This window comes from Prionailurus bengalensis, chromosome B1 (assembly GCF_016509475.1).
Source record: "Prionailurus bengalensis isolate Pbe53 chromosome B1, Fcat_Pben_1.1_paternal_pri, whole genome shotgun sequence".
Lineage (NCBI taxonomy): Eukaryota > Metazoa > Chordata > Mammalia > Carnivora > Felidae > Prionailurus > Prionailurus bengalensis.
The window spans coordinates 164,054,408-164,079,016 of record NC_057344.1 but is presented as its reverse complement, the minus strand read 5'-3'; the positions used below and the strand labels follow the sequence as shown (position 1 = coordinate 164,079,016).

Here is a 24,609-nt window from a genome sequence, read left to right as displayed (position 1 = left end):
AGAATTCATTTCTAGATGTGCCTTGAATGGGTTCTGTTTCCTTTGAAGAGCTGGTCGCTGAATGCCTTTCAAACCTCAGCCCACAGGCCTTCTCCTCCAAAAGGAGCTGTGCCAGAGGAAGGAACCACCCCTCACCCCTACTTATTTCCACCACAGCACCGGTCTTCTCAGCACACTTATCTGTGGCTGGAGTTTTCATGTTTGACGTCAGTCATTCGTTATTAGAACGTAAGTTCCATGAGAGCAGGCACGAGTCTGGCTTGCTCCCTGCTCTATTGTTAGCACAAGAACAATGCTTGGCACAACAGCAGCCATTCAACAAATATTCACGGGATAATCAACTAATCCCACTTAGTGGATGTGATTTCAGAGTCCTGTACTTGAGTCCCAAGAGCACCCATGTAGACAGAGAGAAGGTATGGATTAACAGCAGCTGTTACCAGCGTCAGGCTGGTTTTAGTTGTCCGTAATCTCAGAATGAATCGACAGGTTGGTGAATTCTCCAGAAGAGCTACTTTGGTCTCACACTACAATGCTGTACGTGAAGTTTCTAGCGTTCAAGATTCAACATTGCATGAATAATCATGACACTCAGCAATCCTGACCCTGTTCGCGGTGCTGGGAATAAATAGTAAGAAAAGCCCAAAGTCCTGACGCTGGAGGGGAGCAAGCAGGCCGAAGAGTGGTAGGAAAAGACCCGAAGGGAGGCAGTCCACTCTTGTGAGGCGGTAGAGGCCTGTGTGGCCGATGGGCCAAAGGCCCCTCTCCTGCCCTCATGACTTGCCGGTTCCCCCCACCACTGCCGGCCCCCATGGTCCTTCCAGAGCCAAAATGGCAGGCAAGGGTAAGGGCTAGCAGGAGTCTCCCAGGATGCTTAAGTCTTGCTGGCAGGACTGAGGAACGTGGAGAGCAAAGGCTATAGGCTCAGTTGATGTCGGTATATCTAGAACAGTGAAAACCGAGCCAAAAGAATGCATCCCGCAGACTGTGGGCTGGGCCTTGTAGGCTGTGGTGGGGACAGGGAGGAGGCGGCCCCATCTGTCTCTGCACTGGCCAGTCCACACTGAGGCATGGCTCTCCGTTCTAACCGAGTGCGAGAGGGAGAGACGGAGTGGGACTGAGGAGAGCCACCACAACCGCCAGGGCACCCCCAGATGAGTATCGTGGGACCGAAAAGCCTCGGTTTGGAGAAGAGCAGAGCCAGGGGAGACCATGTGGAAGAGGGACGAGCCTGATTTGCCTGTAAATTCTGCGGGGCCCAGGAGCTAGAACCAGCGCTAGTGAGTGAGGCTCTAGAAGGCAGATTTGGATGCATCTAGGGGAGACAGTAAGGGCCGCCGAGACTCAGGCAGGATGCAGGGGGAGGGGGCAAACCCTCATCTCTGGAGATGTTCAAGTGTAGGCTGGATAGGAAAGACAGAATATAAGTGTCAGATAGGAGGGCCGCCTGGGTGGCTCGGTCGGTTAAGCGTCCGACTTCGGCTCAGGTCATGATCTCGAGGTCCGTGAGTTCGAGCCCCACGTCGGGCTCTGTGCTGACAGCTCAGAGCCTGGAGCCTGCTTCGGATTCTGTGTCTCCCTCTCTCTCTGACCCTCCCCCGCTCATGCTCTGCCTCTCTCTGTCTCAAAAATAAATAAACGTTAAAAAAAAAAAAAGCGTCCGGTATATTATCGCTGCTTACATCGACAGTCAAGCCAAGTTAGTTTCTTGGCTGAGGGTTTGTTGGGGACGTAGATTCGGTAGAACCTGTTCCTTTCAATCCGTTCGCCTGTTTCTCCAGCAGACGAGGAAGTCTGAGCCGACAATGGCACCAGTCCGCGTGCCATCTCGTGTACGGCTAGAGCAGCGAGGCTGTTCTTGTAAAAGCAGAAAGCTAGCTGCTCATGTCCCAGATCCGGGCAGAGTTGGCTGCAAAAGTAGGGCAGCTGTGTCTTTTGAGGGCGAGAAAGGGAGATCTGCCTCTGAGGCGTGTCGCTCCACAAACATCTAGCTGATCCACCTCCTTGCAGAAGCTCGGAGATGCACGGCACTCTGGTGCCCCTGCCTCTTCCGCTGGTCTTCCCTGCTGCCCTTGGGGTCTTCCTGGGGGCCCCTTAGCTCTTCGGGGGAACTTGTGGCACAAGGGCAACAGAGCAAACCAGGCTGCTCCTTAAGCTCCAAATTCTTTGAGAAGCTCCCTTTGCGGAGGTCTGAGCACACGGTCAGATTATAGCCAAGCCACGGCAGCTTCCAGGTCCGGGTTGTCAAACGCAGGTCACACACGCTTTGGAAACGTCTGCACTTCATCCTTTCAGAGCGGGGATTAACATGTCCGTCGGGGTGTCACAGCGCAGCACCGTTCCGGAGAGCTAAGAATCCGGTTCACCTCATTAGGGGCAGCGAGAAGTGTGCTTTCGGATTTTAAAAACGTCTTGCTCGAAAAGACAATTGCTCACGAAACGGATCCTCGACACTGCCGCTCAGTGGCCTGCAGAGGTGGCACAAAGCCGAAGATGACCCCCCAGGGGCGACTCTCAAACGGGGGCGAGGGGGCAGAGGCAACGGGAAGATGACGTATGCCGTCCGGGGGCTCCTCGGGTTCCCAGAGGACAGAGCCTCAGCTGCCCCTGGCGCGAACCAGCCCAGCAGTTGGCGCTTCTCTGGCTTTTCTCTCTCTACGGTCTCTTTTCAGATTCCCTCACTTCTGCTTCTTGGGATCATGTAAGCCACCTGCTCTCACGTCCCTGTCACATGGCCTGTGTTGGGGAGCCCACAGTAAGGCAAGGACTTGGAGTCTTACTGAGTTGCAGGTTCTGCCTCCTCGGGCAGATCCGCAGGCAGGGGGCTCGCCTTCTCCCGAAGCCTCTCCCCTTGGGCTCCCGGCCTCAGGCCAGTGGCTAACACCCCTCCCGCAAGGCAGGGGGCTGCTGCTCACAACAGTAGCCACCCTTTACTGAGAGCTAAGGGTCAGGCACTGTGCTAGGAATGACACCCTCTCCCCTTACCTGATCTAAGATTCACAGCCACCCTGGCCCCGTTCCATCAGCGAGAAAACTGAAGGCTTTGCCCTCCCAGATCAGCTGGCTAGTGCAGGACAGAGGTAGGACTCAAAGACAGACCTAGAAGATCAAGAGGCTGGTGTTCTTAACCACGGGGCCACTTACAAGGGGGAATGAGAGGCACCTGGCAGGAGGCGACAGAGGAGAAAGAGACCACATTTGTCACAACCTCGACAACGTGCCTCTAACTGCCACGGTGGGGAGATGGTCCCTGGGAGCAGCCCTCGTTATCTGGAGCCTGGAAAGCAGTGAAAACTCTTGAGTAGTTAAAGGTTTATACACCCCTCAGGACACACGAGAATATACGCCCCTCAGGAATCAGGACCGGGGACAATAGCACCTTAGCCCTTGAAGCCCAGAGGCGGAAGAGGGGACCATAGGTGACAGCTCTTCTCCCTCCACCCCCATCTGGAGGACAGCTGGCCCTGGAGTAGAGGGAGGGGGAACGTGACAGGGAGGGGTGGGTGGGACACGAAAGGTGGGACGGAGACAGGGAGAGGCGCCAGGGAGCCGAAGGAAGGAAGGAAGGAAGGGCCCCCACCCACCCTCTCGTTTCTGCCTCAGGGCCCTCGTTCACAGAGGTCTCAGTACCTGGGTTCCTGGCTTCAAGGACGGCACGAGGTCTTTGATCATTTTGGCTTCTGAGACTGTGACCCCGCCCACCACAAAGAGGATCAGGAGAGGGTGGTCGCTGGGATGGGGCCGGCTCACCTGCAAAACAAACCCCCACGGGCATCAGTGGCAGAGCGCTGAGCAGCTGGGGGCCTTGCCCCTTGTCCCTCCGCGGGGACCCCAGGGCTGCCGCCCCCTCGGGCAGGGGACGAAAACAAGCCTCCGAGAGAGGGTGATTCATTAGGGATCAGGTATGTTAGCGCACGGTGAACCCACCGACCAGAAGAACGCAGACCGCGTCACCGTGTCATACCCCTTTGAATACGTTGTTGAAAGAAAGGTTAAGGTAGTGGGGCTATTAAATAGGAAGAGAAGGCTGAGGGGCAACTTATTCACTCCTTCCTTGGCAGCTCTCAGGTGTCAGCATAAACATGCCTCCCAGTCGTCACAGAGCTCTGTTTATTTCCTCCGAAGAGCTGGCCACAGCCTGTGGTTATCGGATTGGTTGGTTTGTTTGTTTCCCTATTGGCCGTCTCCTCTTCTGGAACTGGGGATCTGGTTCACTGCTGAATTCTCAGCTGACCTAGTCTCGCACATGGGAGGTGCTTGGTAAATACCTGTGGGATGGATGGATGGTCAGAGCCCCGGGGGGCTGGTGCTGGAGAGGGTAAAAAGAGGCACGGGCCCAGGACCTGGCCTGGGAGCTTATAGTCCAGTGCAGGCGTCGCACCCTTTACTTCCGCAAGCCAACCGTAGCTGAGAACCTACGGTGTGTGGAATGGCCCCCCAGATGTCGTGGAGAATTCTCCGGACGCCTTACGATTTCACCCATAAGGCCAAGTCTTATACACGAAAATTAGAATGACTTGCAGAACCTCCCGGGAAATGCAAGATGACCAACACATAGGCTTAGTGACTAATGGAAGGGCCCACCTGGAAGTTTCCGAAGACACTATGTTTTGAGCCCTACCTGGAAGCCAGCGCAGGTCTGGGGAGGAGTGGGCAGGAGAAGTGGTGTGACCCAGGTTCTAGAGGCAAATGGTCATCCGCTGGGTGGAGCAGGCTGGGGGCCTGCTCCTGGCATCACTGCAGGAAGCATGCTGCCAACTGCCCTCACGGCCACCTCAGCCAGAGGCGGGAGAAACAGGCTTTGACTCCACGAAGGAGGGTCGACGGAGGTGGGGGGCGTATACACTCATTCACACGAATTCCCAACCCCTCTTCTGGCCGTGCAGACGGTCCCCAGGAGCAGCAGGGTGGCCAGCAGCCCCAGAGGAGGCCCGTTCTCCTGCCCCTGCTTCAGCTCCTTTCTCGGCTGGGTTCCTCTGGCTCCCTTGCCTGAATATACCCACTTCTCAACATCTTATTTTAAAAACATTTAAAAAGGTAATACATTCAGCGTTTCCAGTTATATAAGTTACTCTTTGGCTTCTGGAGAGGAAACTCAGAATGGAAAGAAGGAAGGGAGAGAGAGAGAGGGACAGAAGGAGAGGGAGAAGAACAGGGAGAGGGAAAGGGAGGGGGAGAGAGAGAGAAATCTAACCTTTTCTGCCTACATGGGTGGTGGTGAATACTGGGAGCTCTGATCTCCAGAAAGATGGCTTCCTCATTCCCCCCCTAGCTTCTTGCCCTGTAGCTCTCCTTCCCCTGGAATGCATTTGTTGACTGCTTTCTTCCAAGCCACGTAACATAGACCCAAGACAATCCCGCTTTAGTCACCCTATTCTCCTGGATTTGCTCTCACTGAGGCCATCACGGCCAGCACATGTAGGAGTCAAGGAACACTACTCTGTTTTCATCTAACAGGTCATTTCTGTGGCATCTGGCACAATCGATGACACCCTGCTTGGCTACCCCAATAGCACTCTCTGTTGGCTGCTCTTCAACCTTTCTGATCATTTTCTCCTCAAATTTCTTCATGAGTCTCTTTTCTTGGTCTGCCCCTCTCAATGTCCATGTTCCTCAGGGTTCCATCTTGGCCCTTTGCTTTTCTCACTCCAATGCAGCATCCCTGAGATGAGGACCTCACCACTCTTTGCCTTCCACAATCTTCTGTATACTTCCCAAATGTATGTCCTTAGCACAGACACCTGTACTGAGTTCCTGTGGACATGCCCACCTGGGTGTCTCCCAACAGGTTTCACATTTGATGCATGATCTTCCCCCTAGTCTATTGCCCATGTCGACTTCTTTAAAAAAATTTTTTTAACGTTTATTCATTTTTGAGAGAGACAGAGTGCGAGTGGGGGAGACACTCTCTGTCACTCTGTCAGCACGGAGCCTAATGCAGGGCTTGAACCCACGGACCGTGAGATCATGACCTGAGCCAAAGTTGGGCACTTAACCAACTGAACCACCCAGGTGCCCCTGCCCATGCTGACTTTCTAACAGTATCACCATCTTCACAGTCCCCTCAGCCCGACACCTGATGGTCACCTTGGACTTGACTCCCTTTCATTTCCCAGATCAAGCCTGTTAATTTGTACCCGCCCCTCTCCCCCTCCAAATTTGTGGATCTCTCCTTGATCCCCTTGAGTTCCACTGTCCCTATTGTGGTCGGGCCCTCACTCCGTCTTACTAGGTCACTGCCACAGCCTTCTGGTTCATCTCCCTGTGCCCGTGTGGCCACCCCTTCCCCCCCATTCATTCTCCTCGTTCCTGCCTGAGGAAGCTTTCTAAAATGCACACATTTATTGTGGAATATAGTGAGCACTCCACTAAATATTTTTGTGCAGTACCTTATTCAACCCTCAAAATATCTTTCGGAGGCAAACGCAATCACGGCCGCATTTGGCAGGTGGAGAGTTTTAAGTTTACACGCGATAGCTCAACTGTGGCACCAGGGGCCAAGCTCCAGAGGCCACGCTCTGAAAACGCCCCTCAGCCCTCTCCTGTGCTTCCTTTCCCCGCGAGTCTCTGAGGACGGAGTTCGAACTCCTTAACTCAGCATACATGGCTCTTTCAATGTGGCTTTGCTTCGTGTCGCTATTTCCATCTTCAGGTGTATACTATTTCCTGGAGTCATTCACAAGAATTTGAGCTGTGCCTGACTGCACGGTATTTGAGGGGGTTTTTGAACATTTTGGGAAATATATGTCCCTTTATGGAACACTGGCACTGAAAATTGCATTTATCACAGTGTTTGGTCTGAGTTATTTTCATAAGGTAAACAAAGCCATCAAGAAACGGAAAGCCAGCACCCTGAGCCCCACTTTGGCCCCCCCCCCAGCTGTCATGGCCTCACCAAGGGTAACTACCACCCTGACTTCTAGCACTCAACATCGTACTTTGATTTTTTTTTTTTTTTTTTTCCTACAAACCCTGGAGATTCTCCATGTTAGTAGGAAAGATCGTGGGCCACAGGCACTGGTTGGGACCATACCAGTGGGTTTTGGCCTCTGTGCCATGGAACTACAGTTACTAAATATCTTGACTATCACTGCATCATATGTTTTATGTAGCACGTGTAGTTTCCTCTGTGTAAAGTACCCTCTCCTTCTCTTCTTTACCTCCTTCCCTCTTAGTCTCTTTGAAAAGCATCCCTTCCTCTGGAAAGTTCTAATTGTCTCTTGACTCCTGTCCCGTGACCCGAATCTGACACACACCTCTGCCTTGGCCTTGTCCAGCTGGACTGCTGCCTTGATATACCTGCCTGTCTCCTCTCCTGGCCAGTGAGCTGCTGGAGGGGGAGGACCGATCATATTTATCTTGGGATTTTGGTATTTGTGGCTTTGAGCATAGACCTTGCTCGTGGTAAACTTTCCACAGAGGTTGCACGAATAAAATAAGTGGATAGATGAATGAATGAGACGCATGGGTTCGCTGGAGATGCCCTTCTTAGTTCTTAGAGATCTTTTAGAAAGTCTTTCTTTGCGTCACGTGTGGGTCTTGCGGCTGAGTAGCTAACCTGAGGTTCCTTCTCGCCCTGTAAATAACGGTTTCTCACTTGATCCTGGAACAGAAATACAACTGGCTCCAGAACTTCAAGTGGTACAGTATGTTCCCCAAAACATATGCTTTCCATAAGAGAGTCTGGACTCTGAAGTACCCTGGCAAGAGTCTTGGAAGGATATATTGAAAGATGAAAAGGAAACAAAGAACAGTAACAACAAAGAACAATACCCTGGGGCCAAGGAGTTGAGGGAATGTTGGTTTTGGTACAAATAAAAGGGTCCGATGCATACGCGTTGCCATTTGCTCTTGTGGTTTCTGTTTAGATTTATGTTTTGATACCAGACTTTCCTTCTAGAACATGTCGAGTGGGCAGGCTATTGGGAGGCGGGGTCTCTCAAAGTCTTTTCCATCAGAATAACACATTCCTTATAACCTCCACGGCTGCATCCCGCATGCATGTGAGTTGGTGGTGAAAGGCGCATTGAAGCTAAAAGCTCTAAGCATTATTTTTGCCCTCGCAAATGTACAGATCAGTAAGGCGAGTCAGTCTCCCCGCTCTCTTCACTTTCCAAGCCTTTGCTGGCTGTGATTTTCAGGCATGGGTTCTAGACGGAGAAGACAGTCTCTGTCCACCGTCCATCTGTCGCAGCCTCCGAAGCGCAGGCTGCCAAAACCTTCTGCGCAGCTCTGGGCCCCGAGAGAGCTCCTGGATGTCCTGATTGGTTTCCCCGAGCAGGGTTTCCTCTGCTTCCGGTGTCCCTGGCGCCCTCCGGGAGTTCTGGGATTCAGCAGTGGACGGACCAGAGAAGAATCCCTGCTGGTGGTCAGTTTATACTTCGGCCGGGGAGAATGACAAAGGGGGTAAGGAAACTGGCAAGGAGGGAAGGTGGTAAGGGCTCCGGAAGGAAATAGAGCAGGGGGCGGGGCCAGCGTGACTCGATGTAACACCGAGAACCTGTGAAGTAGATAGAGGCTCCGGTTTCCAGACAGAGACAGTGAGGCTTGAAGGGGCTGAGTAACTCGTCCCAAGCTGGAGGGCTGAGGCTGAAATCCACGTCTGCCTCACTGCAGAGGCAGACCGCTCCACAAACTCCCATTTACAAAGCGATTCTTCAGACTGAAAGCATTTTTATTAGCTTTCATCTCTTAAGGCCACACTTTTCATTCTTCAGCGGCATCAGCCAATGAATGACCAGGTTCCCGGTGGAACTTAACTCGTTGGATCACACCGCAGAAGGTCTCCACGCTCCCAGAGCCACTCTGTGGTGTGGCTTCACCCCCCGTCACATTTGCTGCGGTGGGTGGTTTCCTCTTTCCCGAAACTTCCCCCACTCCGTCCTGTTTCTAAGCCCCCTAGGTTTCTCTCCTTAGAGGGCTCTGCTTGCTTGGCCTCCTCCATTACATATCGTGTCCCTGACTGCTCGGGCCTCTGGTCCCTGCTCTTCTCCCAAACACCCCCCTGGGTGCCCCGGGCACCAGCGACCCCAGATTGCTACTGTCGGCCCAGGCTCTGCTGAGCTGCAAAGCTAAACTCTCAAATGCAACTTATCTTGCTCTCCCTTCCTGCTTCTCAGGAACGTTAACACCACTCATCCAGTCTCCCCACCCCAGGTGGACGACCCTAGACGGTGTCTTCTCATTTGCTTCCACATCTAAGCAACACCCTGTCCTGTGGAACCCACCAGCACTGTGTCCCTGCCCTCAGGCCCCCAGCCCGGCTTGAGCCCCCTGGATCTCCCCATCTTCTCACCTTCCCTCTGCTGCCCGATGCAGGTCTGGCCACATTTCCCCCCTCACTTGCCATCGCCAGGGCCACCCTTGTAAAATACAAATTGGTTATACGTTCCTGCGAACCATTCGATGGCACCTCAGTGTTTTGGTCAAATTTCAGACCTCTGGTCTTTCCTGATCTGGCTTTTGCTTATCTCTCTGCTTTTCACAGTCTTCCACTCCCCCCATCCACCCTCAGCTCCAGCCCTTGGGAGCCATGCACGAGTCCTTCAATGGCACTGATGGCTCTGTTCCTAACTTCTGTTGCTCTGACGGCATTCAACTCCTCTGGGAAGCCTTCTCTGACTCCCTGCCTGGCTCCTCCTTCTCTGTGCCCTCCCATCCCATCCGGCACACCGCTTCTCCCTCCTCCCCTCACTCCTCAGTTTTCTTGTCCATCTCCCTAACAAACTACAGGCCTCACAAGGTGAGCTCTGCCAGGGCCGGCGGGGCATCTCGTCTGTCTCCATGACTCCCTTGCCCACAACAGCGGCGAGCACACAAGAGAGGCCCTCGATAATCGCTCACAGGCAGACAAAGATCGTAGACTGCCCGAAACAAGTTTTTGTTTTTGCTTAATGATTCCTACCGTGAGAGAATCCATCTCACTAGACCTTACGGATTGTATTTAGCTAGTGTTAGACCAAAAAAAATCAAGCCTTACTTCATAGTATGAAGCATAGTTAAGAAGGAGAAAACATAAACAATGGTTATAAATGGTGTTGCAGACAGAGCTTCCAGGCCGTGTGCTGATTTAATCAACGGATGCCAACAGGGTTTCTTCTTGTCAGAAATGCCGTCAAGTAGAATGGACCTCGGCCAACAGTTCATCTCTCCGTCTCATTTTCCTGTGCAAACAATGAAGAGCTGGACTAGATGACCCACTAGAGCATGCCTAGCTCTTATAGTCCAAGGGTCTGACATCCGGTCTCACCTGAGGCTCATCGTTTTTGCCCTTCAGCCCCCACGGCATCCTCCACCCCTGATGTGGGTGCCTCCGCAGGTGTCCGTCCAACACACACGTGAATGGCCTCTTTCGTCCTCACGGTTGTGGGGTGGGCTCCCGGCAGCCATGTTGTGACTGAGGGGTGTGATCCTGCCCCTCAGACTGGTTCAGGAACGGGCTGCTGACCGAAGCTGGGCCAATTCGAGACCCTGCCCTGGGAATCAAGACTTGACCCGAGGTAGATGAGGCTCAGTCAAAGCTGAGCCCAAAGCTGTGGCACAGCTCCCCGGCCATTCATTCGACGAATCCCGAGCACCTACGGAATGCCGGCCTCTGTTCTTCTGCGTCTTCTGCCGGCCAGGGCGAGTCTCAAAGAACTGTCTGGTTTCCAGGGGCTTCCCTGATGTCAGTCCCAACCCTTCCTGAGGCCCACCACATTGCTGCCTTGAGTTCCCTGAGACACTCCTTGGTCTTCACAATAAATGATCCCCAGTAAATGATTCCATCAAACATCTTCACTTCAACTGGAAGAGTTTCAGTTCTGATCCCCTTTCCACTACCAGCATTTCCGGGCTTGTTGAGCCACTTTTCCTGTGGACCCAAGGCAACAGAGCTCTCATATCAATTCAGAGAAAGGCCCAGAGGCAAGCTCTGGGTCTTCTTCGAGTCTTTTTCACAAATCTTCTCATTTTTTTCCAATTAAGCATGGCCACATAGGAAATGGAACAACAACAACAAAAGCCTTCTTAAAAAACGCATGACAGGAGGTAAAAGGGCCTCATGCAATTTCATTAGTTAAAACCCACCCTCCTCATGCCAATCCCAACAGAGAAAACATCTTGACAAATCGTGTCCTTTAGTCAAAACAAGTTGGGGGCCAAACACATGGAGTAGATACAAGATATGTTATTTTCAGGAGGCTGAACTCCAGACCGCAAATTCCAGAAATGCATTTTAAGAGTGCTGCCTATTAGACATGCTAGTTTTAAATTAAATTAACGTTGAAGCGAGAGGGGTAAGGTATGTTTCGATTTATGTATTAGATCACTATCAAGCGTTCCCGTAAGGAGATCAAGGTGCTCCGTGCACAAGCGTCTTAGAGAAATGCTTGGCTGCTTGACGAATGCCAGGTTCTGACAAAGCCGTTTCTCCCCAGTTTGAGGGTCCCCCTCCCCCCGCAGGCATTGCCCTTTGAAGCCCAGAGCTTTATGTGGCTAAGCACAAGTCTACCCTCCGGTTGAGGAGTGACTTCGGCTGACTTGGAACACTTTCTCAGGACTGCCTGAAGAATGATCTTGTGGGCATACTCCCTCTTCTCCCCAGCTTGTGGGCCTTCCCTTCCAGGGCCTGACACAGTGGAGAGAGAGGGAAGTAGGAGAGGAAAGTTGTGCAGCGTTCTAAGCATTCAGGAAGGTTTGGTTTCGTTTTTGTTTGTTTGGTCGGCTTTGAGATTCCGTTGTTCAAACAAACGATGGCAAACAGGCAGGTCTTCCATTATCCAAGCCTTTCCGGAAGCACTTCTTCTGAAACCAGGTCAGGAGCATGAGTGAGTTTTCTGTCCTCTGGACTGGAGGAAAAACTTGTTACACGTGGCCCAACACTGCCCTGTCAGGCTGGACAGCCAAGTGTAGATGTAGGCTGAATGCAGACTGTGCTTTCCAAAAGGGGCCACAACATATTTTCAAGAGGAAGAGAGTAAGTCCCTTCTCCCTGAACACAGGTGGGTATGTGTGACTGCCTCGACAAACAGAGCATTGTGGAGGGGATGTCGTGCGACTTCTGAGGCTCCTGTCTGGCTCTCTTTCAGGATGCTTGCCCTTGGAATGCAGCCGCCATGCTGTGAGGAAGTTCGGGCCATGGAGAGGAACTGCGTGCCTCGGCTCACCGGCCAGGCTGAGCTACCGGCTGGTGGTCCGCGGCAACTTGCTGACCACGTGACTAGGCCATCTTAAAGGTGACTCCTTCTCTGTCCAGCTGTGCACAGAGTGCAGATTCATGCACACAGTCAATGACCAACAGCATGTTAAGTCAATGTTTTGGGATGGCTTCTCACGCAGCAGGAGACGACCAGAGCAGGTGGGCTTGGAAGACTTCTCTGGACAGTCTTTATGCAGGGAAGTACACTAAAGCAATGTGGGAACGTCACAGTAACAAGCTGCCGTAGGATGCAAATGAGGGTTTTTTGTTTTTTGTTTTTGTTTTTAAATGTTTATTTATCTTTGAGAGAGAAAGCGACAGAGTGTGATTGGAGGAGGGGCAGAGAGAGAGGGAGACACAGAATCCAAGGCAGGCTCCAGGCTCCGAGCTGCCAGCACAGAGCCCGATGTGGGCCTCGAACTTACAAACTGGGAGATCATGACCTGAGCCGAAGTCAGACTCAACCGACTGAACCACCCAGGCGCCCCCGGAGGATGCAAATGAGGTTTTGACTTTAGTAAGGGCAAAATCCAGCAGCCTTGACTTCCCCCTCACAGAGTTTTGGTTTGATGCAGAGAATCTTAGACGCACATCTTGTACCCTCTTCTCTCCACGGGACTTTAAGCAGAGTAGAAGACGCTCTCTTCTGATGGCTTCCCTCCATCTCAAAGACATAGCTCCTTGGGAAATCACAGTTTTTCCTCAAAGCCCACCTGGCTGTTCCTCTTTACATTTCTTCCACTTACTTGACTGAAGCCCTGAACGTGTGAGCCAGAGGTAATTTTCCCTTTCAGGTTCTACGGTGTGGTTGGAAGCCATTGAAGCCCGTGTAGAAACAGAACAAAAGGACCCTCCCTTGGGGTGCCAGGGTGAGGAGGGCGTTGTGGCCAGCCCACTGAGACTCTTCCCGCCCCCTGCAGACAGATGACATCCCCTGGCAACTGACAGAAGAGGCCTGGCAGCTGGTGGTGTGGAATGGATTCTGACAGCTGCCGGGAAAACACGAATTCCCCTTTTTCTGAAATCCATTACTTGGAAACCTCCTTTTGAGATCCGTCTCAAGGGGCCAGAGCATTTCTTCACGGGCCCTAACTCCAGGGATATGAATGGAGAGAAACAGAGCAGCCCAGGACGGCTCCAAACACCTTCCCAGGCCAAATCCTTAGGACAGTGAAGCTTCTGATTCCAGGAAGAGCTGCAAAAACCACTCTGCAGAGTTTAAAAGGGTAATTTAAAAACGTGAGGTGTCGCAGTTTATGAAACAGTAATGGAAAACGCAAGTGGCTGGTCTCTCCCAAGGGAGGCTCTCTGTTGGCCTGACAGTTGCGAAGTCCATTAGCATATTAAAGGCACTGTGCCTTCCGAAGCAATTTCATTTGTTGTCTCACTCCGTGTTCCCCAAACACATTTGGTCACAGGGTCCTTTTGCTAAGAAACAGTTGTTTCTATGGAACATCGCTGGACAAGAGCGAGTTGGAAGGCCTCCTCTGGCCTGTACCATGCCACTGGGCAATCTGGAAACACGTATGGTGAGCAGGGTGCAGACGGGTTGGAGCCTTCACTATGCCCTTGGCCAACCACGAACATGAATGCTGCAGCCCGTCGGGCCATCCTCAGACCTCACTCACCAGGGCCTGAAAGTCCACACGTGTTATTTTAGCCTCTCCTCAGGGCCAAGTCCAAGCTTGTGAATGAAGGAAGAGGGTGCTCGACTGGAGGAGGTTTCGGAGACCATGCCTAGCCTGGAAGTTTCTCCACAAACTGGCCATCGTGAAGGGTTACTGGACAACCTTGGACTTACATTCAACACGGGAGCCCCCGAACATGTTCCAGAAGCTGATCTGTAATATGTTATTTAAAAAAAAAAAGAAAGAAAGAAGGGAAAATCCACCAGCCATGGGTGCAGCAGACACAGCTGATAACTGGGGGCAGCAGGAAGGAGACCCGGGCGGCCCCTCCAGCCTGTTTACTGCTTTGTCTAGCGTCTGATTGTCTGGCTTCTGTCCTCTGGCTTTTAGAGTAGACCAGTTTTCCTGGCATATGCATTTATTGAACTCTGAAAAGGCCAGATCTTCTATGTAGATGAATTCATGATTTCAAAGACGCTTTGAAGTAGGCAAAACATTCTGTTATTTCCAAGAGTTATTACAACTGAAATCCTGGTGTAGACTGGGAGGCCAGCCTGTAATCTTGTTTAGATCCTTTTAAATTTAGAAACTTTATAGTAAGTTAAAAATAGGTCTCATTTGTGTACTTTCCATCCTTTTATCCCCATGGCAAAGGCAGTTCAGTCATTTTTGACCTGCCCTTGATATTAGCCAGAGAAAGTCTAGCACTTGCCACCTGGGAGTCTGCTGGGCTAAGACGAAAGTCATTTTCAAATGGATTTTGGGGTGATGCTAGTCATATGACCGAGCAGAGTTATTCATTATCCTACCTAAGTTCTGGAATTAAGAGCAATAGACCATCGGTAAGACCTGTGACTAGTATATGGATTAAGTGAAACGGTGGGCCAGGAGGAGAAAAGTTTTCATTAGTGCTATCCTGGAAGGCTTGTATTCTTATTGGAAAAGACCACAGCGCTTAGGTCAAAAGAAGCTGGATGAGGCCGGCAGGTCAGGCTGTTTATAACCAAAGTTAAATAAAGATTGTACCTGATTTCGGAAGAGCCAAAAACACTGGCTGTTATCTTATACGGTCCTCACCAGGGTGAGCAAGGTGCCCGCATTTTCGTGCCCATCAAAGAGAGCATTACAGTCAGGATTACCTCTTCATGGTTACTTTACCTTCATAAACATGCTAAATCCAGTTTTAAGGAGATCCGTGAGGCCTGAAGACATGTGTTCGATATCCACCGGATCTGGCTTCTCAGGATTAAATATTTCCTCCACAACCTGCCTCAGCAATGGCTTATAGGATGCCTGGAAAGACAAAATATTGTGCTGTCAGTGAAAGGGTTTGTTTGGTTTGTCTGGAGCAAAGATAGCTTTATCTGCACCAGATGAAACACAACACGTTTATTTTGACATCAGGCAAGGGCGGTGATTTTGTGTGTATGAAAAGACAATTAGAACAACACTGTTTTGTTTTGTTTTGTTTTGTTTTTTGGTAACGTTCACCCTGATACTCTGGCACTGTTTTTTTTTTTTTTTTTTTTTTTTTTTTTTTTGTTCTTAGCCCTTCCCACAAGCAAGTATCTCTTACCAGAGCTGTAAGCCTCGTACAACTAGTTTTTTCATCAGGGTTTAAAGTGACAATGTTACGCACGAAAAACACAGGAAAGCAAAGTATTGTCATTTGATACAGACACGACGAGGGTCTCCGGTTTTCCTCGACATCCTCAGACCTATGCCTCCCTGGGCGAGGAACTGGAATGTTTTCTCACGACGTCTCGTCATGAACGCAGCCTCAAGCAATCCCTCCTTCCTCTGTGGAGCTCATCTCCAAGTAGGACTTGGCCAGAAAATGAAGCCAAGGTGCCAAACAGGAATCTGACCAAGGTCAGGGCTTAGACAAAGCAGGCTACATGGCACCATAAGAATTTTGGTAGAATGAAGCTGATGTTGATTTGCCACGGCTCCTACAGTTTGATAAAATGGTGCTCCGACTGTGCACATTTAGATAATGTTTGGAGGCCTCTGACCAGTGCACTTTTTTTTTCTTTTAGACGTTTATTTACTTTTGAGAGGGAGAGAGAGAGAGTGTGTGAGCGCATGAGCGGGGGAGGGGAAGAGAGACAGAGAGAGACACAGAATCTGAAGCAGGGTCCGGGCTCTGAGCTGTCAGCACAGAGCCCTATGCAGGGCTCGAACTCACGGACCGCGAGATCATGACCTGAGCTGAAGTCGGACACCTAACCCACTGAGCCACCCAGGGGCCCCTGACCACTGTGCTTTCTGAGCATGTTTCCCCCCCTCCCTTGATCTCCTTCCTACCGTGCTCTTTCTCTGCCTCTGTTCTTCCCATCGGCTGACCACCTTCCTCCCTCCTGCTGCCGTCTCGGCTGCTCTAGTCCCACAGGGCACCGGAGTCTGGAGCGTGAAAGCCGAAAGCAGGAATGTCTCCTCCCCACACAGTCTGATGACTACCACAGCCTCAGAAAAGCCAGGCTCTGACAGAGCCCTGCCTAGATGTTTCGAACTCCTTGTCTCTTTGCATTGGCCGAATCCGTGACCAGACTCTGGCAAGTGTTGAGGCTACTTGGTGAACTGACTTCATTTCTGCCTTCATCTTGCTTTTCTTACAGCCTTTTCTTTTTCTTTTTTTTTGGGGGGGGGAGGTTTGTTTTTACTCTTATTTTCCCTTTATTCCAATTTTCTTACCTAAAATGTTTTAGGAATAGGGGTGCCCGGGTGGCTCAGTCGGTTGAGCGCCCACCTCTCCGTTTCGGCTCGGGTCATGATCTCAGGGTTTCCTGAGTTCGAGCCCCGCATCTGACTCTGTGCTGACAGTGCAGAGCCTACTTGGGATTCTCTCTCGCCCTCTCTCTCTCTCTCTCTCTGCCCCTCCCCCACTCATACTGTCTCTCTCTCAAAACAAATAAATAAACCTAAAAAAATGCTTTGAACTAAAGCAGGGTATAAACCATCAAAATAATAAACAATTATTTAGGGTTGCCCGGCTGGCTCAGTCAGTGGAGCATGTGGCTCTTGATCGCGGGTTGTAGGTTCAAGCCCCATGTTGTGTGTAGACATTACTTAAAAATCAAATGGTAAAAAAATAAACAATTATTTAGCTGGGACATAACAGGCGCATTTATCAGGGCTAAAACACAGGGAGAAATAGCAGCTACTCAGCTGAGGGGAGCAGCCTTCATATTTATTAGTCCGTCTGACTACTGATCTAACCCAGAGATCTCACAGGTAAATGTTCATGAAAGGTAAAGCACTGAGCAGGAATTTAAAAGACAGAAATTTAAAAACACAAAAGCAAAAACAAGGAGTCTACTTTCCCCATGATAAAGCTGTTTAAGATCTGTTTTTAATTTTTTTTTTTTTAAATTTTTTTTTCAACGTTTATTTATTTTTTTGGGACAGAGAGAGACAGAGCATGAACGGGGGAGGGGCAGAGAGAGAGGGAGACACAGAATCGGAAACAGGCTCCAGGCTCCGAGCCATCAGCCCAGAGCCCGACGCGGGCCTCGAACTCACAGACCGCGAGATCGTGACCTGGCTGAAGTCGGACGCTTAACCGACTGTGCCACCCAGGCGCCCCAATTTTTTTTTTTTACGTTTATTTATTTTTGAGACAGAGAGAGACACAGCATGAATGGGGGAGGGGCAGACAGAGAGGGAGACACAGAATCAGAAGCAGGTTCCAGGCTCTGAGCCATCAGCCCAGAGCCTGACGCGGGGCTCGAACTCGCGGACCGCGAGATCATGACCTGGCTGAAGTCGGACGCTTAACCGACTGAGCCACCCAGGCGCCCCTAAGATCTGTTTTAAAAATTTATCACCCAGGCAAAAAGGGAAAGGTTTGAAAACATGCACTTTTGATGCGGCCGCGGGGAACCAGACCCTCTCACGTGCTGCTGGTGGGAGCGCGAGTTGTTGCAGTCAGTGTGGAGAGCGATTGGCAGTTCCCATCACAATGACAAGTGCGTTTGACCTGGCAAGCCCACCTCTAGGAATTTATCCTATAAATATGTTACCACACGCAAATGAGACCCATAACGGGCTGTGTATTGTCTGTCGTAGAGAAGATTGGAAACAACTCACGTGCCCATTGGTAGGAGCTGTTTAATAAATGGGGTAAGTCCACTGCAAGAAACGCCACGAAAGCAGAGAGGGACGCTCTCGTGTTGATCTGGCAAAAAGCACAGGGCAGAATAAAGTGTGGGTGGGAAAAGCAAGGTGAGGAACAGTGTGTGTGCTGGGCCGGCATTTGTAGAAAACGTGTCACAGGGGATTTGGAAGCTTGTAGCTGCGGAAATACGCGAAAGATAAATTGAGATGTGATTTACTGAGACTGCCATGAGCAGTGATCATGGAGTGGAGGGCAGGACAAGGAACGAAGGCAGTGTGGGGGGTTGGGGAACACTTCAAGATATCTCTTTTTCAAAAAACACAGTTAAAACACTACGACAGGGGCTCCTGGGTGGTGCAGTCGGTTAAGCTTCCTGCTTCGGCTCAGGTCATGATCTCAAGGTTGGTGAGCTTGAGCCCTACTTTGGGCTCTACACTCTCTCCCTCTCTCTCTGCCCCTCGGATTCTCTGTCTCTCCCTTTTTCTCTGCCCCCTTGCTCACTCATGCTCTCTCTCTCTCTCTCAAAACAAAACAAAACAAAACAAAACAACCCCACCGCTACAAAAAACAAGAGTGAGTTTTTCTTTTACTTGTTAAAAATTAACGTTATTTATGCCTGGAGGAGACTCACGTAGAGCACACTGAAATGTTAATTAGGGTTGTCTCTAGGTCCCGGGAGTAACGGGCATTATTTTTTTCTTTTTCTAAATTTTCTAAAGTTCACAGATAGACTTCTGGAATCATAAGATAATCCAATCGATATTTTCAATGTTAAAAAAACCAAGGGCGGGGAACGGCCTCTGAATGTTGCAAATCTTCCTCTCTGAGTAAACTGTCTTGAGAGCCCTTTTGTCATCTCAGCCTTTCTGGACGTTTAAATTTTACTTAAATCTTCAATTTAAACTTTAATCTCTTTAAACTGCTCCCCAAGGAGAAGTCCTTTACCAATATTCTGTTACCTTTTCCAGCAATATCATCAAATATTCATCACCTTCTTCCTTAGTAATATCATCTCATTTGTAGCTCGGCATATCTTCCACTGGCTAAAAGACTGCATTCTCTAGCCGTCCTTACAGCTGGGTACAGCCATGCAACTAAGTTCTGGAAAACGAGATATAAGCAGAAGGGTACCCGGACTTGCAAAAGTCTCCTTTTTTAAAATGGAGGGGTATGCTCTTTCCCTTCCTCTGTTCTGCTGCTTGGAACATGGAAGTGATGTCTGGAGCTCTGACAGCCACAGTGGCATACAGGGCCATCCATTCCTTCGAGATGCTGGAGCAGAGAGCTGGAAGAAACCTTAGCTGGTGACGGCTGGCAGGGCCATAACACGAACAGACCAAATCGACCTACTCTACATGACAATGCAAAATGTCCTATGTTTAAGCCATGATTTTTCAGATCTCTGTTCCTTGCAATGGACTGAAATTCTAACTGATATGAAGTGCAAAGGGAATATAAAGAAACGGGCCATGCCTTCCCTCCAGCAGCTTACATTTATTTATTTTATGAGCCTATATACAGTTATATAGAAGAACTTGAACAGAAACCCAGACAAATAACATTTAGGCTGTCATGATTAAGAGGGGAGAGAGTATGCCCCCCCAACCTACAAAAAAACACAAAAAGGTTGTTGCTCTCCAAAGGATGCACTTCCTGCAGGGGGAAAGAGCAGTGATGGTGGGAGGAGCTCAGACAGGAAAAAGTCTGTAATCCAGCTAAAATGCTGACTCAGTACCTCCTCTGTGCAAGAAGCAGTGGGCCAGGCATGATGGGATGGTTCTCTCCAGTGCAGTCTGTGCAAACAGCAGAGACAAGGAAGCCTGGAGGGCCCGGGGACCTCGTCTTCTCCCCTTTTCCACTTTCAGCTAAGCTCTGGGGAATGAAGCACCCGGGAGAAGATACCCATTGAGCTGGGGTTCCCCTTGGGGGTGAGCAGAGGTTTGGAAGGGCTATTCCCTTCATAGTTTCATTCTTGGGATTTTGTGATCATTGGATGTTAGCGGGGAAGACTGTAAACCCTTTTTATTTTATTTTTTTTCCCTAAAGTACGTAGGTAACATTTATTTAGAGTGCGAAAAGAAATTACAACTTCAATACAGAAAATAACAGCAAACACGCACACGATCTAGCAAAATAGCATAGTTGCTTTTATTAATTAATTGCTTGATGTATCTCCATGATAGTCATTTCTTAGATCTCTTGACTGCATTCTCTCGGATTATCTTTTCATTGGACAGCAATTTTGAAAAATCATTTGCTATAGAGATGTGACAGTGATTAAGCTATTGTGTCTCCAGTCCAAACCCTGTCTTCTGTACTTAATTCTGTGACGCTGGCCTGTGACTCCATAGACTACCTGTGTGCTTTGCCATCTAGACCTGCTGGACTCCGCCAACAGGGGGCACTAGAGGGATGCTGGAGGCAGGAAGAGCAAGCGCGTGCTCTTCCCCGTTGATTCGCTGTGCCCACCAGCATCACCCCCTTGATGGTTCCTCACTACTGGATGCTCTCCCTTCTCTCGACTTTTAAGTCACAGGATCCAATAAATTACCTTCTCGTTTAAGCCAGTTTGAGCTTTTTTATTTCCTATTTTCCCTTGTAACAAAAAGCACACTAACCCATGTTTTATTAAAGAGACGTTGGTAAGGTTTTCCCGCTTAAATATATAGAAGAAGACCTCTAATTCTTTACTAAAACTACTAAGCACAGAACAACAAAATAACACTGTCCATTAAAAATTTTTTAAAAATGCGTATTCATTTTTGAGAGAGATAGCATGCACGTGCACATGCTAGATTGAGTGGGGGAGGGGCAGAGAGAGAGGGAGACACAGACTCTGAAGCAGGCTCCAGGCTCTGAGCTGTCAGCACAGGGCCTGATGGGAGGCTCGAACCCACAAACCATGGGATCGTGACCTGAGCCGAAGTTGGATGCCCAACCAACTGAGCCACTCAGGCGCCCCTAACTTTGTCCACTTAAAGAGGACAATTTGGGAAAGACTTTCTCAGGCATAACACAGTACTGGCCTCCTGACTTCTTAGCAAACCCATTTCTTAGTTTTTCCAATTAGGGTTTTAATGATGAAAGCTTTTGGCTCCTTCCTCTCAGCCACTTAGGTTGGATTGCTTTGTGTCTCAAATCATGTCTTTGAAATCTGATCGGAATGCACTGCTTCAGCAATGGCTTCTTCGATGAGAAACCTCTGACTGTCATGGAATTTTCTATTTAGCCAGAAGCCACCCACTTCTCAGCAAAGGACCACGTAGAAGGTGGTGATAGGGGAAACAGATGTGTTCCCCTAGTGCTCGGCTCAAAGTTTTCCTCCCGTGCTAGAGAGGGCTGGAGGGGAGATCTGTTGTGTGGCTTGCCTCCACATTAAGAGAGTAGGGCATAGTAATTTAACTTTCCCAGTCAAACAATCTCTGTCAGTTCACCTTTGGCAGGTAGGGAGGAGAGGAGTTAAGAACACAGGCAAATTTGTTCTTTCCTTTTCTTGTGGGTCATTTATTTCTTGTTTGTATCACATCCGGTGCGTGTTGGTAGTGGAGGGTCTATGCCCCCCCCCCCAACCATAGTCCAGAAGGGACTCGCCAGGTCCCTTCTGTTGAGTGGCTCCACCATTCTCTAGGGCACTGGAATCCCACACGGAAGCCTATGCATCTCATCAGCAGATGAAGGGAGAGAGGGACCGTGGAGGACCTCCGGGGAAATTTTAGGGGCCTAGGCTGAAAGTGTTCTGTATCACTTCTATCCACCGTTTATTGGCCAGAATTAGTCACAAACCTACATTTACCCAGAAGGGAATCTGGAAAATGTGGCCTAACTGTGCCCAGGAGGAAAAGGAAATGGAGTTTGGGGAACACAGAGCATTGTCTCTGCCACAGACACCCTGTAAAGTCTGTATTGAAACATTAACATAATTATTTCCTTAACTGGCAAGTTGCATGTTATAGGCAAAGGATTATTAAACCCTTTTCCCTTCTTCTGCATAAGAATTTGACCTTTGGTTGACTTTCTAGCTCTGTTTCCCTGGAAACCTGATAAGAGAAGAATGTCAAACTGTAGCCAGGCAAGATGGCTTATGATAAAATTGACCCCTGCTTAGTGAATTGCATTAGACTGGAGAAAGCTCTAAATGTTGGATAGAAAGCCAGAGCTTTGGGCTTGTCTGAGTACGATGAGTCTTGTATAACTGGGCATGTCCCTTGGAGGAACACTGGAGGCTGCCTGTGGAATTGTTCCAGAGAAACTGGCTCCTATAGGATGTGAAGTTTTCAAGCCAGGGGACTTCCGCCCGCCCCCCCCCTCCCCCCATGAGTCTAGTTCCCTTACTTCTGAGCTGTTACCTTGGGACCAAACTGAGTAGCTCCCAGGGAAATGCAAGGACTGCTTCCTGAATGGTCACAAGGACTACTCCAGAGAAGAAAATCGCCTAGTGCTCCCTGAGGGCCAGCTATGTCCCTGTCCTAGGCAGACTGGTGCCAAGTGGGGGCCCTGACCACATGGCCAGATAATCCATTAGGCACAGAAGACACAATGCCTAGAGCCCACCAGACTTGCAGGGACCCATGAAAATGTATTAGTTTAAAATCAGAAGGAAAAAAAAAAAAGAACTTTCAGGTCAAAGATGTTTTGATATATAATATTGTCTCTCTACCAATTCAATTGTACAATACAATTAAATTTTTTTTTTTTTAGTTTATTTGTTTATCTTGAGAGAGAGAGTGTGAACAGGGGAGGGGCAGAGAGACAGGGAAAGAGAGAATTCCAAGCGGGCTCCGTGCTGTCAGCGTGCAGCCCGACATGGGGCTCAATCTCACAAACCGGGAGATGGTGACCTGATCTGAAACCAAGAGGAGGATGCTTAACCGACTGAGCCACCCGGGCACCCCCATACAATACAAATTTTAATATTTTTTATTTTTATAGAGGAACGGGTCCATAAAGGTAAAAGTGACCAGGGCCACATACATCACAACATGGCCCTTTATGACAGGCTCATGGAGATAGCCTGAAGGTTTGGTAGAGTTGGTAGGGCCTAATGAGATCTCTGATTGGTATTATACATGACAAAGTTGGAAGTTTCAAAAAAATTGGTCTCATACCAGAAACCCTCTCTTTAAATAGCCAGTATGTCTTCCAGAACAAACTGGACTCTTAAAAATATTGTATTTAATCAAATATGAAAAATAAAATATTTGTGTCGATGTCTCTGGTTACGCTTTTATGGTAGATTTAATGTATGAGAAGGTCTAGAAGACTCTGTTATTGACCTGATTGGAGTTCTTGAACGAACGTATTGAGTACAGCAGCAGTCACAGACATTATACGTAAGTCAGAGACCATTTTGAGAAAACGGTCCAACTCCAACATCTTCTTGAATTTGGTGCACCTTAAAGATGGTCCAAGATAGTCAGAATCCAAGAAAACCTAAGCTGTTGCCACAACCACATCCCCATCAATCAGCACTGCTGCCCTTGGCTTTGTTGATTGGTGTTGGTGCAGCCACGGACCCTCTCAGTCCTGTTACTGAAGATGCCTCTCCCTTTTATGCAGACTTGATTCGAAACAGCCAACTTCTCAGGAAAACTAGACTTGTAGAGAGACTGTTCATTTTGTTTCAATCCATGACTGTACAGAAAAACATCTGTTCAAAACTGCTGATGGCTTTGTCTGTTCCATGGCTTATTTATTTTTATATTTTGCTACACTATGACTGATTTTTTTTCTCCTTTCATCTTCTTAAAAGGAAATGGGTTGCTCTGAAGATTGAAAAGTGGTTCATTTGCCTATCTGTTCATCCATCCATCCATCCATCCATCCTTCCTTCCTTCCTTCAAACCCAAAAGCAGATTGCTTTGTAAAATTTTGAGTGTAGTCCCTTTAACTTCAATACGAAAACAACCTAAGCCCAAAGCTATTAACTAATCTGCTTGAGTTCACCCAGGCAGTTAGAAGGAGAGTACAGGACAGAGACAAGTTTCCTGGTCCCCAGTGTGGTCCCATCTTGTGTTGATTCTTTCAAAAAGGACGCTAGCAGGTCTGGAGTTTGGTAGATAGAATCAGGAGGAAGAAGAGAGCTTAGCACTTGGAAAGAACTCGGGCCGCCGGGGCTGGGGATTGTTGACAAAGAGACTGGTCCTACGGACTGTTCAGAGAGCCGTATTTCACCAGGCACCAGATGAATCAAGCCTCCTTGGGCACTGCTGGTTCTCAATGCTCTTGCTCGGTGTGCCAGAGGCACAGGAGACAGTACACATCTGTGGAAAGTTTTCTCCAGTGCAGCCCAGCACAGCACTTTGAGACTTCTGCCAAAGCAAGTCATGTGAGAGTCACACAGTATTTTGTCTGAAAGGGCGCAGACGCTCTTCGCCCTGAGACATCGGCCTAATAGCCTCCTGATGCTGCAGCTGAGGAAAAGCAGCACATCAAACACTGTGGCATTCAGGGAGGAGGTGAAACCTCCCCCCCGAACTGGACCGTTTGCAGTAAGAAACGAGAGCAGAAGACTTGCTTCACAAGCAAAACCGGGGACTTCGGTTTCCACTCAACACAGTCTATGAACACAAACTCCTCCGACAAATGGGAGTCAGCAACAAACTCTTACCAGACACAGCAGCTAATGGTGCAGTCAGCTTGAGAACGACTCCCCTTCTATGTGGCCCTTTTCCTAGCAAAGGGAAAGG

At 49.3% G+C, this 24,609-nt stretch overlaps 1 protein-coding gene across 2 annotated transcripts in view; it reads right to left on the bottom strand.

Annotated features, from left to right (window-relative positions):
- The window catches only part of SCFD2 (sec1 family domain containing 2), a 406,751-nt gene that overhangs the window by 7,198 nt on the left and 374,944 nt on the right, over window positions 1-24,609 (bottom strand). Inside the window, exons 7-8 of one of the 2 annotated variants that reach the window (XM_043572669.1) lie at window positions 14,965-15,099; window positions 3,631-3,750 (exon numbers count right to left, since the gene is read on the bottom strand). In XM_043572669.1, coding sequence (XP_043428604.1) covers window positions 3,631-3,750; window positions 14,965-15,099 — 255 coding nt within the window. The remainder of the gene's footprint in view (window positions 1-3,630; window positions 3,751-14,964; window positions 15,100-24,609) is intronic. The other variant, XM_043572670.1, reaches the window with a different exon arrangement.